Here is a 16,476-nt window from a genome sequence, read left to right on the forward strand (position 1 = left end):
ACTGTATGTGCTAAATTACTGCAGTTTTAAGAGTGCATACCTACAGAAAAATACTGAGAATTCTGTCCTACTGTCTAAAAGTTCAAAGCACAGAAAGCATAAATACAGATGTTTCAAATGTCACAAGTTGGGACACAAGGCCTGAGAATTCAGATCAAATGTATCAAGTATCACCTCATCACTTAAGTGGGAATGAGTTAGCCTTAAATGTAGCAGATAGCCACCATAAGGACTGCTGGTACATGGACTCAGGAGCCATAAGACCTTTCAGCTGTAATTAAAGTTGGTTCAAGTTATTAAAGCCATGTGAGTTAATCAAAGGCAGAAGTATAAGGGGCAAGGTCCCAAAATGCTTCTAAAGTCGGGACAATTACACAATGTTTAAAAGTGAATGGCAAGGAAATTGTCACAGGTTTGGTAGACACAATATTTATGCTTACCCTAGGAACTAATCTAATTGTCATAAGTGTTCTTGAAAGGAGAGGAAACAGAGGCAAATTTGCAAGGGGTTGTTGTGATGTGTTCAACCAAAGAGGGACAGTTATTGCTGCAGCAACCCGGTACCAACGATTATATACTCTAGACACTGTGGAGTGCTGTACAATGGTTGCTGAGTAATCTAAGCAGTCATTGGAACTGTGGCACAGGTGGCTAGGTCACCTAGGCTATGACAGTGTACAGAAGTTTTAAGGTGGTATGGTGACTGGGATGTCAATGGACAATCCTGTAAGACTAGCATATGAGAGATACGTGAAGGACAAGCAAACACATTGCACCTTTCCTAAGTTCTTATCCAGAGCACAAGTGACATGTGTGAACCAAAGGAAGTTGAATCCATGAGAGGGAAATGTTACTTTATGACACTCATCGATGATGCTACAAGGATGACATGTTTTTTTTTTTTTGAAGAATAAAAGTGAAGTAAAAAGTAAGATCAAAGTGTACAAGAATCTTGTTGAAAACCAGACAGGTCTGAAACTGAAGGGTCTAAGTTCTGATAATGGTGGAGAGTATGAGAATAAAGATCTAGCCAACTACCTTAAAGAATGCGGGATAAAGCATCAGCTAACTATCACCAATACACTGGAACAAATTTACGTAAGTGAAAGAGCCAATATAACAATAGTTGAGAAAACTGAAGCTGTGCTGGATGATTCAATTCTTGTCATACGATTTTGGACCAAAGAAGGAGAAATGGGTGTTTACCTCAAGAATCGATCACCAATATTGACTATCCAATATAAGACACCATTAAAGGCATGGACTAGTAATAAAGCCAACTATAGTCACCTATGTGTATTTGGAAGAGCAGAAGTCTACTATAGGTTCTGACGTCCAGAACAAGTGTCTAAGAGGCATGAGAGCATCAAGTGTTGTGTACCCAGCTGCAAAGGAAGTGGGAAAGAAGAAACTTGCAGTTGCCTTATCTAATGTTAAGACTAAATGTCATTTGAATTTTTCTAGTTGTTGATGTTTTTGATGAATATGTTGCATAACTCTCCTTGACTTCTCATTGCAGGGGAAACATCAAAAATTTGTGATGCTAATGTTGTGTATTGTAATAGGAGGCAGAGTGTTGTATGATGTGCGCTCTGGTGCTGCCTCTATCCATAGGCAAGCAGACAGGATGATCTAGTGATCTCAAGGAACTGCCAGGAGCACATACAGCAAGCCTGACCTCTGACATGCGCTACTGCACGTGTGCATTTCTGCATGTCTTTCTCCCTGGTGTTCATACTTAGTGGATGGAGACTATAATAGAAAACATTTCAGTCTTTAATATCACTTCGAATGCAACACAAGTTAATACTTGGTGGAGTAAATCTGATATTTTGCCTATGTAGACTTTGTACCCGCCTATGCCATCTCAATTAAAAAAGAAACATGCCATGCATTCTGAAATTTGCAAAAGGTTGCTTATAGTGCTGTGGATATTTCGCAGTTCTCATACTTTTTGCAGAAGTCTCTATTCTTTGGTCATCTAAGACTAGCACTTTTAATGTCTTTAGTTATTGAGGTGGAAAGTTATTTCTGGGGCATTCACCATGCCCCTTGGGATGATGTGCTGCTGTTTGGGCTGTATAGAAGCAGGAGTCCTCAGAGTTATAGCTGTGTGGAGGTGGTTTAATGCTGCAACTGCACAGCATAAAAACATGTATTGTAGCATACACATAAGCAATCATTTGCCTTCAGCAAAATACAGTCAAAACTTTTTAACCTGTAGCCCCATATGATTGCCTGTTACATTAAAAGAAAATAGTTTAAATTAGCACTTGTTAACACAATTTTCCATCCGCATACTTTCACGGTCTATATCACGAATGAGCTGTAAGCTGCTCTCCTTTATTCTAGAAGCATTCTCCAAGCAGTGGGTTGTACGTCATTCATTTTTGAAAAAGACTAAAAATAGAATCTACCAGCAGTGTCAATAATTTATTTCCTTTGCTTCGAAGAGAAGCCTTTTTGTTTTATTGCCAGCATGGTTTAATGTACATGCTCCTGTGATAGATATCTTAAAAAACACTACTGCAATGCAATATAACCTGCATTCCACAAGAACTAGAGCACCAGCAGTAGGATAAGCAAAGATGCAAAATATACAACATTCATAGCACACAATTATATTGTATGTTCATGTTCTCATTTATCACAGGCACAATTGATAACATGTTAAGTCACTATGAGATTGACATCCTAGAAATCAAAGGAGCATTCTGTAAGTAGCAGAATAAAATGCTTGCATAGCTAACAGAGCACTGCAAGGAGCTAGATGTACAAAATGCTCACACAGACAAACTAGTCTTTTCTGTACTTCCCAGCCTTGTTTTAAAATGGATCAAATCTATGTCAAAGCATACTTGCCTACTTTTGAAAACAAGTTACAGGGAGATTCTAGACAGAAGTAGATTGCGCTGTGCGCAGCGTGGCACGCCGTCGACTGGGCGTGACCAGATCCGGTCAAAGGGTGTGTCTAGCTCCACCTATGGGCATATATATTGCCACTCAGGGGTGTGTCTTGCAGTGGAAGGAGAAAACTACAATCTATTGGGAAACTGGCAGAACTGGCACAAGAGGAGTGAGAGTGACTTATAGTGGATCATAGGGACAGTAGCAGTAGTGCACCAGTGTCAGTATAGGGCGGCAGTGGCACTCATTTGGAGAGGAGGGGGAAGAGGCACTTATGGGGAGTGGAGGGGATAGAGGCACTCATGGAGGTGTGAGGCAGAATAACCTATGTGGAGGGGGAGGGAGAGGGGAGGCAGAAGCACACATATTAATCTACATATTGTAGAGACAATGACAGACAAAAAGGTAGTGAGGTAACATAGAGCTGCAGACACAGGGTGTGAGATCCCTGTACTACTGTACTTACTGTGCTGTGGCAGTCTTCCTGTGCTGTGTGCCTGACAAAACATCTGACCTCCAGGCTCCAGCGTCGATCACAGGTCTGACAGTGCTAGCTCATGTGCTGCCAACACTGGCTGGAAAGTTAATGAACGAATGACTCATCACTTGGGGGCCTATTCATCAACACTAATATAACGTTTTTAAGGACATTTTCCTTAATTACCATTATTTTAGTAATCATGAAGACACTTAACACAGGTTCATATCTCTGATATCTCCTGGTTAAGTTCGCCTGCATTAATTTCCACACTCCCTATACATTAGTATGGGGATATGGAAATGATGCTAATCATCAAATTCCGAACATTTTCGGAATTTGATTGAGTTACTATCCGCCACTGTAAGGTGGCGTATAGTAGGTGACACTTACCAGCGTCAGCAGGTCCTCCTCGGCTCCCTCCGGCGCTCCCTGGTCTCTCCTCAGGCTTTGGTGGCTGTTCGTTCTCCAGGCAGAACACCGTAACGTTTAGAAGAAAAAAAAAAGTGTTCTGACGGGAGAATACAGTGTCAGCACAGCAGATGGAACCGGAGGCGGCTGCAGCAGGCAGGTAAGTCGGGGACGGGGGGGTAGGTGAGCGGAGGGGGGTTGGGGGGGCACACAAAATTACCGCAGCGGTAGGCAGTGCTGCACATGCGCTGGTTTTACGGAGGTAACAGCGCATGCGCAGCACTGATTACAGCTGCGGTAAGTTAGAGTAGATAGAGAAAACTATTTCCTGAAAAGCTGTCATCGCAAAAATGACAGCTTTTCAAAATAGATAGTTATGGAGAGGAGGAATGATGAATTCCTCCGGTAATTAGGTAGAACTCCATGTGAGTTCTAAACCTAATTACCTCCAGGGAAATTTAAGTTATGATGAATAGGCCCCACAGAGTTTAGCTGTGTGATGAGTCATTCATATAACTCTATGGCGATGTGCTCAGGATCCGACGATGTGTCAGATTTCCCCTTGAACTCTCCCCAGCAGCTCCCCGGCAGTCGTGGGCACGATTTGGTGTTAAAAACTGTCCGATGTGACAAATGATCTATCGTGCCTCCTAACTATTCCAGTGCATCGTGACTGAGATTGTCAGATCTGCCCTACAGCATGGCAGAACTGAAGATGCGATGTACGACCTGCGGGTACGTGCATCAGCATTGTGAGTGGAAACTCAGGATTTGGGCATATTTTACACGATTTGTCGTCACGATTCATCGGAATCGGGCAAATCGTGTAAAAAAATTGCCAAGTGTGTAGGCACCTTAACTCTGCCGGCGGGCCCCCTCGGCTGTCTGTGCCTGGTACAGGAGTACTAGCTATACAACCCCGCAGTAGGGATGGCCATCGACGATTCATAATCATCAGTTGGTTTATGGCCGATGCTGAATGCTTTTAACATCGATGGGGGAGAACCAGATGGTTTTCCTCCATCGATGGCACAGCATAACCGAATGTTTTTTTTTTTTACGAGGTGCCGGGAACATAGAGCATAGCCCCACTCTCAGGTTCTGATTGGCCCACGGGCCAGTCAGTCGTTGGTGAAACCATCAATGGCCCCTTTTTATATCTCCATCGGTGGTAACCACACCGATGGCCATCCCTAACCTGCAGTGGCAGCCAAAACATGCATTACTCTAGAATGCAGCATATTACATATAAGCTGGCTAGTATGACACATACAGGCTCATTCCATAGTTAATTGAGATCAACTTCGCTAAAACGTCTAAAAAGTTGAAATGACAAACGTATTTTTTTCTCAAACTTATATATGATACTATGAAGCTTAAGAGAAACATATTATCACAACATAAAATCTGGATAAAAGGCATTGTATTCACAAAGCCTGCGTTAGCTAGCATTGCATAACACAGGGGGCGCAAATGTTGGACACAGAGAAAGATAGGCAGGGGATATTTACTGATTTATAGAAAAAAGCAGGGTACCCGCACTGTAAAAATGACCTGTATATACCTTGCGCAGTCAGCAACAACAAAAAGTATATATACTACAATACTTAACATGAAAATAAAAAAATGTACGTTAACACTGTATCACATATATATATATATATATATATATATATATACACACACACACACACACACACACACACACACACACACACACACACATTCTCCAAAGTGCTGCACTCCTAGCTTCAATACAAAACATAAAAACAATACAATACTAAAACATCTGACACAGTGGGCTCAACGTTTCAATGCAGCAATATCACTAATAATATATTATATTAAAATAGTAATGTTGCAGACATATAATACCATGGAAATCCATTGTAATTAATATCAAAGAGTTGATTCAGTATTATGCAGTAAAAAAGAATTTGATAACACATAAGACAGTTAGCCAATATAGTATTCCAAACTCATATTACAATGACGGCTGTTTCACCTATTTCTGAACTGAAAAAGCAACCTGCCACTATACTTACAGTAAATAATGTACAATATGTAAAATACAGCTCAGTGAGTTGTAACATTAGTCACAGAAATTCACTTACATTGGCATTCTTTACAACATTTGCCAGGAACAAAAGCAGGTGCAGAATAAGCTGGACAAGTCGGTTCTGTGCATATTAATGTTTCACACTGAACAGTCCCATTCTGTGGAATGAAAATAAAGTTAAGTAAATTACCATTGCACTATATAGACATACAGAATAATAGTATCAACATTTAAAAGTTGTGTCACATAGTACGTCAAGCGGCTCATAATGATATTCGAAATATACTAAGGACCAATATCAATAGGTAGAAGATAATGCTTCATATATGTAGCAAATGTCTTTTTAATGGTTTGGTATCAATCAATCTATTTATCTTATCTGCTGTATCTGAAAAAATGTTTTGAATTACACTTAAGCCTTTAATAAATTATTATTAATCAATTACCGCATTGTTAGGGTAACAATGCACAGGATCCAGAAATCACAATAGGCAACACATTAAAATAAAAATAATAATGAGTTACATTATCAGCTCATAAATTAAATAAAACAATATACCTAAACTGAAAACAACATGATGTTAAAATGATCATTATTAAACTTCCTATTCATATATTAAAGCGGTTTCTATCCTATCTGAAATGGAGACTTCAAAAGACTCATCTATTAGCTTGAAAGAGAGTATTTTGTGTGCAGTCATCTTCTTCCTTCTCTACTTACTTTATAGAACTTGCAAGCAATCACCACTCCTTAATTTTTTTTAGTTTGTTGCAGCTTTATTATAATTATTATTTCCTATTCATCCCACAAAAATGCTGTTTCTGTCAAAGGTTTTTTTTTTAAGCTTTGAGAAAACAAACAATCTGAATAAAATTGGGGCAAAGTTGATGAAAAATAGATAATGAGCTTAAAAAATACAATTAATAATTACATTTTTTTTTTTTTTTTTTTAATCCTGTTAAATTGTAATCTTTATGATAAGGAGTTTGCAAATTAGTAATCCAAAATGAAAAGCATTTTAACACCTGTTTGATAACTTGACATTTTCATTTATGGTTTGTTTATGAGAAGCCAAATAGAGGTACACGTAAAAGCTTATTTTTTGCATTTTATAATTCACAAGCTGGACCCTAACAATGCAGTTGGCCGTCTCACAAGCATCCATTAACCCACAAGAGTATTTTATACTACAAACTACATTTGGAGCATCTATAATGGTGGTGTATTATGGTTATTACTCAAGAATGTTGTTCCTGCACATGGGTGACCTTAATTTTCTTTTCCCAATTAATCTTGTTGGTTCCTATGACGTTTATAAGTGTGCCAACAATGGTCTGTAACATAACTCTGGTGGTAAATAACTGATGTCAGCACTAAACTTATAAAATGTAACATAGCAAACGCTTTGCAAATGAAGATATAGCTTCACACTCAGATAACAGTTCCATTTGGCATTATACAAATATATCTAGTCACAACAATTATTGTTTAGGTAAGCCATTGGTACTTGTCAATTACATGGGCACCATGGTAACCCACATTAAACCCATGGTAACCCACATTAAAAATCTCCTGCCAGTGAATAAATGATCATGTCAGAAAGTCAGCAGGAAATGAGGTTTGAAAACAGCAGCTTCCTCTTTGTAATACATTAGCTGAAACAGTGGTACAGTGGAGCCATTTAACTTACACATACCATAAAAAATATCTGTTAAATATACAGATATACGTTATTGAAATAGGTGTGTATAATGGGAGTATTTTTTTCACACTGCACTATTAGGAGTAAAAGCAATTGCGAAAAACAAAACATTTATCCAAAGCATTGAATAACTGTTGTATTAAGTCCATGCTTTATAGAACATGTTGACATTTGATTGTTTTTACAGCTATAATGAATATTTGACCCCATTGGAACTACTGTTCACTGTTATGGCAACAATATTGTATATGGGATGGTGGGTGGCTTAAGGTACAATGGGGTTGATTCAAAGGTATTGTATCTTTGTATGCAGCGACTGTTCGACAATATGTAACTGTTGCAGGAGGCATCTTGTGTAAAAACACGCTGCCTGACGGCTTGTCTGATCTGTTGCGGTGTCCAAAAATGCAACATCGGATAAACTGCGTGACCATTGGACATCTGTGCAACCCTCAGGTCACTCAGGATATCTCCAAGGACACAGCCACTGGTTTCGGTACACCCAGGAAAACTGGGACGACACAGCCCCATTTTCTCTAACTCTCACCATCAACACCCCCAAACACCAGTAGCATGTCAATCATGATGCGGCTTTTAAAGCACAGCGAGTGACATCGCAGAAACAGATCTGCACATGTGCACTGCGGCTCCTGTGAATGCGCAGATCTGCAAACAACGGCGATGAAAGTAAATATGAATTAGGCCCAATGATTCAAATTGACAAATAGCATTTATATAAATTTATGGCAAGATGTAATAAGTATCGATTTTCATACTGAATTTGAAATCGGCCAAAATCCATAGAAACCTTCAAACCCCCCCCAAAAAAAGAACTGCAGCCCCAAACAATTACAGAATTTCTGCTAATTCGTCTCAGTTTTAAAACCGTGATTTCAGCTACTATGTCTAGAAGCTACAAGGGCTGATGACATCCTCATATGGCATTAGCTACTGGGGCCCAGAAAGCTTTGGATATTGGAGTTTGGCAAATTCGTCAAGAAAGCAGGCCCACAGATTTCTATGGGGCTGCTTTTGCAGACAAAAATGGGGGATCACAGCAGATATCGGTGTTGTCCCCCGTAGACACATTTGGGGGACACTTATTATTTGTGTTACCCCCTGAAAACAGATGTTTTAAGGGGATTTCCTGCAAAATAATAATAGGTCCTAATCAATGGGACATGTTTATTCAATTCACATCTTTTTTCCTGTCTATCTGGCCATGCAACATTATATACAAGGGTGATTCAATATATAAATTAACCAGACTTATTTCATAAATTTATTCAACCCGTACATATACTTATAATCAGATTTTTCCACATACTTGTCTAAGCATTTGTTCCAATGGTACACCAAAGCATCTATCCTGGCATAGAGGAAATCAGTGTAAATCGCCTGAAGCCAGGACATGACTGTTTCCTGAACTTCAATATCATTTGCGAAGCACCTACCATCCAGGTGCTTCTTCATTGTTCTAAAGAGATGGAAGTCACTCAGTGCCAGGTCAGGGCTGTAAGGAGGATGGTCCAGTCCCTCCAAATGGTAGAGCCGGAACAACTCGCATGCGGTTGGCTGAGTGTGGACTGGCGTTATTGTGCAGCAAACCAGGTCATTTTTGAAGAACTGCCCTCCACAACCAGCTCAATGTGTTGCAATAGCGGACAGCATTCACAGTATCTTCACTGGGGGTGGATGTACTAAGCATTGCAATAGTGATGCAGTACATCCGGCCTGTCTTCAGGTACATACTGCGGTATGTGCCAAGAATATCGCAAAGGACAGCTCTTCCGATAAGAGCTGTCCTTTGCATTGCTGCCAGGCAGAGGGACTTCCGGGTTTAACACCCAGAAGTCCCTCTGGCATCCTTCTGCACGTGCACAGAAAGCCGCGGGGGCTCATGGGAGGGATCTTACCAGATCCCTCTCAAGGTGGAGCATCCCGTAAAGAAGTCCATAGGCTTCTATTGGGTAACGCCACCTGAAGGTGGCGTTACCCATCAGGACGAAGCAGCATTCCGGTGATTTATACATATTAGGAATTCAGTAAAACCCCCGAAAATGCTATTTTCGAGGGGTTGTACTGCATTTTCCTACTTAGTACATATCAGCCTTGGTGAGAAAATCAACAAGAAACATGCCGTTGTGGTCCCAAAACACGGTCGCCATGACCTTTTCTGCTGATGGAGTTGTTTTGAACTTCTTTGAAGGTGGGGACGATGCGCGTTTCCATGTCATGATGCTTGCTTAGTCTCCGGTGTTACATGATGCACCCACGTTTCATCGCCTGTGACAATACGCTGCAGGAACTGCACTCCCTCCTCATGGTACAGGGTCAAGTGCACAAGAGACAATCCAATCCTATTGGTTTTGTTAGCTTCTGTGAGTTGCTTCGGTACCCAGCGTGAACACTTTTTCCTGTACCCCAGTTGCTCATGAATGATGTTGTGCACAGTACCCACCGAGATGTTCAGTTAATCAGCACTATCACCAACTCAAATGCGTCTGTCCTCCTGAATCAGACCTTCAATGTCATATTGTCATCTGTGGTGGACGTACTTGGTCGGTCAGATTGATCCTCATCTTGAACATCTGTCCTGCTGTTATCAAAGGCAGTGTACCAAATCCAAACCTGTTTCTGTGACATGACATTATTACCTCAACAAGTTAGCGATGAATTTCAGCTGCTGATGTGCCCTTTAGATGCAGATATCTGATTGCATTACACACCTCAATTTCTGCCAGTCCTGCCATCTGATGTTAGAACAATATGACTGATATGAGGCGCAGGCTAATGGCCATGAGGGGAAGCAGTGGTCTACATGCTCTGGCCTGGCGGGAAATTACAGTAGAATGAAACAGGGAACATTACACACGTGAGAAGTCTTGTTACCTTACTTAATGAACCACCCTCATACAATAACAAATATTGAACTGAATTCCTGTGCATCGTTAATCAAAAATACAAGACCACTTTATTAGTCTTATCTTCAGTCACACTAAAATATTGCAACATTAATTACAAACATTGCTCTAGATGAATAAATCTATATTCTATCACATTATCTTTTATTGTATAGTGGAGATGTATTTTAAATCCTGGCTGTCGGGATGCCGACACTCAGAATGCCAGTGCCGGAAACCCAAAACCAGTTGGAATCCTGGTGCCAAGCATCCCGACCGCCGACATCCCGATGGTCGGTTGTGGGGTTAAGGGGAGGGTTAGGGGTTAGGGTTAGGCACTGGGGGGGGGGGGGGAGGTTTAGGTTTAGCCTGCAGGGGGAGATTAAGTTTAGGCTGTCGGGGAGAAGGGCTAGGTTTAGGAATGGAGAGGGAGGGTCAGGTTTAGGGATAGGAATAGGGTACTTACCGACCGATGTCTGCATCCTAACCATGTCGGGATGCTGTCATCGGAATTCTGACCGCTGGGATACTGAGCACCAGCATCCCGCACTCAACCCGTATAGTGCAAGGGCCTGATTTAAAGTTAGGAGCAATTTGAAAAACAAACTAATGTTGCAATACAAGGGGTGCAAATGTATCTATTTATTTATTTTGCATGCAGGCAAACAAATGGCTGCTCTTTCATGTAGCAGCTTTATTTTTACACTGCAATTTACAATTAAGTTAAGGCACGTCCTTCCCAACTATAAATCTCCCTGCACATGATAAATCTGCCCAATTTGCACTATAACATGCTTTCCACAAGATGCAATTGCTATTGTTTTTTTAAACAATTTACTCCTAACTCTGAATCAGATCTCAAGGGATCAATTTAGAAGACAGTTTCCGAAAGAGAGTTTGTTTCATGAAACTCGCGTACATAACATGAATGCGTGCCTCTGAGAAATGCGGGATTCAATTAGAAATGGCAATTCACAATACTCATGGCGAGGGTGTGTGACATTTCTACAAAATGCAACCTGGGAGAGGGTTGGGTATGAAATACCAGCAGTCGGGATGCCTGCTGTCAAAATGCCAACAGAGGCATCCCGATGCTCGGAATCCCGACAGGGGTCGGGTAAGTATACTAACTCTCCCCCCTTCTCCCTTCTTGCACCCTAACAAGCCCACCCCGCACCCTATCCCTCCCCTGTTAGTGCCTAAACCTAACCGTCCCCCCTTAGTTTGGTACCCCACCTATAGTTAGCCATGGAGTACGTATCTCAGACCAGAGAAGGGGATTTGTTAATAGATATATGTATAAGTGTGATTTATGTATTAGAGAAAATGCTTAGTTGTGTAATACATTGCATTGTTCTGCTATACTATGACACTCTGACCACTGCACAGGACTGTGCTTCAGGACTTGAAGGAGTTAATGCATTCAGGAAATGAAAGAGAGGCTCTGCCTAAACTCATAGTAGTGGATGCTGATTGAACTGTTTGTGTAAAGCCAGAAGAAGAAGGAGGGGTTGAGATCCCATGTGTCCTAGAAGTGAAAGTAAGAGGGATCGGCAGATAGCAGAGAGAAGCAGCTAGTACCCAGAGAAGGGAAAAGAACTGCAACTAGGACCCCTGTTCAGGCTGTGACTGGGAGCTGGGAATGAGAGCCAGCTGGACTGCAGAGTGCCAGACCCTAGAGACACAGGCTGCAGAGAGAGAGAGAGCAGCTGGGAGAGTATCCCATGGACATCAGTGTTAGGAGCTGCAAATCTCTACTCAGCAACAGCAATCAGAATCCTAGAGCCATAGACCTGTTGGCAGTGCTGATACCAGCTACACTCAGTCAGCAGCAGCCCTAGAAGAGGGAGCTGAGCTGTCACTGCCTTGGAAGCTGTGTGTGGTGAGTTCTGAACTTTTAGTACTGCACACTATGCACAGACATTAGTACTTGTTGAACTATCTGAAACCACATGGACCTCCTTACAGTGTATTTCACCCTGAACAACTAGATATATCTGTGACTAGTGAGTCATCAGCCAGTGCCACAGTTAAGTACTAATAACTGCTGCATATACTGTGAGAGACATTTGTTTGCAAAGTAAAGGGCAGTACCAAGTGGCTGTTCCCTGTATATAACCTGTCTTTACCAACCAGTATTTCACAAGCCAGATGACAGGTGTATGCCCTGCCACAGTCTGCATCGTGTGAGGGACTCCTCAAGTCACCATACTGTACCTTGGATATGCTAATAAATATACAACAGTAGCATTGCTTCTAAAATTAGAAGATTGTTAATCTCATGAGTGGACTCTAACCCGAAGTGTAGTGGAGTACTCCTAAATTGTTCTACCATCTAGTGCTTACAACCATCCGGCCACAGTGACAAAGAGACCAAACATTTACAGCTTTTCCTTTCATGTGCACCACCTCTACAGCATTGAGTAGAACAATGGGCTGGGCAACGTGATTTGATGTTTACTGTGCAGTTATTTGTATATTGATTTATATTGCAACTTGCTGAGTTTGTGTGAATAGATTGTGCAGAGAAAACAAACAATTGTGATGCATATCAGTTAAAAGTGTAGTTCCATTTTATGTGTGCAGGTAACCTGTTGGAATAGTATTTCTGTAGCATAATTTTTGAGTTCGTATCACAAGTTTATACTCAGGCTGTATGTTCATTGTTTATCCATATTGCATACTGTTGGTGTATGGTTATAACCTTTTGGAAACTTTCCGATTAATCTCAGGAATCCACTTGAATAAACGAGAAGTGTTTTGAAATTAATGGTGTCACTCCCTTCCTATTGGGTTATCCTCCTTACCTCTCTGCAAGTTCAGCCCAGGATTTACCGTATCGTGTGGGAGAGGTGAACTGAAAGAAGCCTCTTCGATAGGTAAAGGGCCGGGTCATCGTATTATATCACCTGAGACCTGTAGGGGTATTACATAAGTGCCTAACCCTAACCCCCCCGGTGGTGCCTAACCCTAACCTCCCCCCTAAAACCTAACCCCCCCATGGTGCCTAAACCTATCCTACATCCCCCCCCACACAGCTTACAGCTAAGATGCCCCGGGTGTGCTTTCGTTCGGGATGGCGGTAGTTGAGATTCCGGTCTCGGGATATAGACTGGCACCGGGATTTTGATGCCTATCTTTAGTCCCGTGTAGGGCTTCTGATGGCCGGCATCCCATCCGCCAGCATACTAACTACATCCCCTGGAAGAAGTGCATGAAAAAGAGGGGAAACCACCCTGGACCCTCAAAGAGTGACAATTGAGATAGCAGGACCATAAAGAAGGCCGTTAGTGACCATAAGAAAAGTACCGGAGGTTCTTAAAGTCTGTCAAATGGCTGATTTTTGCACTGTTTATTAGAGGTTGAAAAATTATAGCAAGCAAGTGTTTTTTTATCAAATTAAAGTCTTTCCAGCATTTTGGGTACAGAAAAAATATCTGTATATTAATTTTTCAGTATTTTTAAGTTTGTAACACTTTTAGCTCTCATCTGCAAGTTCTAAAATCCCTTTCCCATCAATACAATACCTCCACATACCTGTCCTACAACAATTAACCCACTATTGATGTTTCGAGAGAAATTCACTTAAAAACAATCTATTTATTGGCCATATTATGCTATTTAAACCCCTCCAAGTGCAAAATTATTTATTGGAATGGGTGCACCTGAGGTATCTGCACTGTCCTGACATTTTTACCTTAAAATGAATATTTTTCTGCTGAAAAATCAATACAAGTTTGGAATTGAATTGCAAATGGAATTTGCGGTGTGAGTTTGCCGTGAGAACGGCTCGCAGAACCCAACTTGAATCTAATTGAATTGACCCGCAAGTCAATTCATCATGTAGTTTAGGTAAAATTTTACATCTAACTACAGTGTTAATAAAGCAGCTGGAATTTTCAAACAGTAAATTTTATCCAGTTCCCCTGTGTTTTCAACATTCTGGATGATGTGTCTGAAATGCATTCAAATTACATGCAAAAACAACCTTCATTTCTTGTGTGATACCAAAAAATAATGTTTGCACTCATGGTTTATATGAATACCATCATATATTAACTGGATGGTAGTAAAACAGCAAATACAGTATTAGACAAAGCATTAAATAGCAGAAAAAGAAACAACTTGGAAGGAGAGAAAAAAGGGAAAAGTGTAAGTTTTTAAAAGCGATTTTTGCTGCCTCACACAGCGTGCTGCCCGAGAGAGCTGTGCGAGGTCACCCCTGCTTTAGACATAACGCTTATTAAAGGAGAACTATGTAAAAAAACCATATGTCTCCTCTATACTAATCATACCTAAAATTTGACTGATTCAATGAACTCCCAAATTGAAAATTAGCATTGAACTGCTTACATTTAAACTTCTCCAGCCTGGAGGAGAATGGAAGGGATCATATGGGGTAAACAACTTCAGAACCATGGGGATACCAGGATTGTGTTTTACAAATTGGAGGAAGGGGACATTTGGGTGAAAAATATCCTTCTACGTATTATAATAGAATATTATATAACTATATAATAGATTTTACAGATTTCAGACTTACAGTATGCTTTGTTTAATGTTATGTGCAGTCATAAGAATCAGGGGCGTAAGTTCATACCAGAGGCGAGATAGTTGTTGTTACACCCCCTCCTCCTCCACTCGCATTCACTACCAACACCCCAGTCTCAGCCGCACTCACACTCCACCTAAACCACATACACTTCCAACACCGCAGCAGCACCCAGTCACACACTTTCCTCCCCCTGTATTCACTGCCAACACCCCAGCAACACCTAGACACACACTCTCACTCCTTACCGCCCTCCACATTTACTTCAGACACCCCAGCAGAACCTAGACACACACTCTCCTCCCCCTGCATTCACAGCCAACACCCCAACAGCACCCAGGCACCCCTCTGTATTCCATACTTAGACACTGGAGACTGCTTAGGGGGGCGGGGCCAGCTTACTATCTCAGAAGTTCCCGCCACGTCAAATAGCCACGAATCAAGGGAGCGTGATGAGGTGGCGGGGATAAATTGTGTTTTTGCATCATTTAGCTGCACCCCCTCCCAGCATTTATCTCCCCATCCTGCCCACTTCACTAGGAAGTGGGCGGGATGCGGGAGATGTGGATACTCTTCTATGGTGCAAGGGGAGGGAAGGTAAGTATGCTGTATTCACTAACACCATAGCAGCACCCAGACACACACTCTGCTTTCACTACCAACACTCTAGCATAGACCACACACTTTCCCTCCCTGCATTCACTGCCATGCCAACACTCCAGAAGCCAGGGCCGGTCCTAGACCTTGTGGAGCTCAGGGCGAAAGTCTCCTTTGGTGACCCCATATCTGAAAGAGGGACAGTGCATCCCATATCCACATCCCACACAGGACTCCCCTTCCCATATCCACATCCCCCACATAGGACTCCCCTTCCCATATCCACATCCCACACAGGACTCCCCCTTCCCATATCCACATCCCACACAGGACTCCACTTCCCATATCCACATCCCACACAGGACTCCCCTTCCCATAGCCACATCCCACACACTGCGCTCCCCTTCCCATATCCACATCCCACACAGTGCACTCCCTTTCCCATATCCACATCCCACACAGGACTCCGCTTCCCATATCCACATCCCACACAGCACTCCCCTTCCCATATCCACATCCCACCCACTGCGCTCCCCTTCCCATATCCACATCCCACACACTGCGCTCCCCTTCCCATAGCCACATCCCACACAGTGCGCTCCCCTTCCCATAGCCAGATCCCACACACTGCGCTCCCTTTCCCATATCCACATCCCACACAGGACTCCCCTTCCCATATGCACATCCCACACACAGCGCTTCCCTTCCCATATCCACATCCCACACAGGACTCCCCTTCCCATATCCACATCCCACACACTGCGCTCCCCTTCCCATATCCGCATCCCACACAGGACTCCCCTTCCCATATCCACACCCCACACACTGCGCTCCCCTTCCCATATCCACATCCCACACATAGCGCT

General features: G+C 42.1%; 1 protein-coding gene across 1 annotated transcript in view; it reads right to left on the reverse strand.

Moving 5' to 3' along the window:
- NELL2 (neural EGFL like 2) overlaps positions 1-16,476 on the reverse strand; it is a 357,636-nt gene that overhangs the window by 209,870 nt on the left and 131,290 nt on the right. The window contains exon 10 of the mRNA XM_088458020.1: positions 5,911-6,013. Within this exon, the coding sequence (XP_088314146.1) occupies positions 5,911-6,013 (103 nt within the window). The remainder of the gene's footprint in view (positions 1-5,910; positions 6,014-16,476) is intronic.

The sequence above is a fragment of the Taudactylus pleione genome, unplaced genomic scaffold (assembly GCF_031769625.1).
Source record: "Taudactylus pleione unplaced genomic scaffold, aTauple2 ptg000041l, whole genome shotgun sequence".
In the NCBI taxonomy this organism is placed as follows: Eukaryota; Metazoa; Chordata; class Amphibia; order Anura; family Myobatrachidae; genus Taudactylus; species Taudactylus pleione.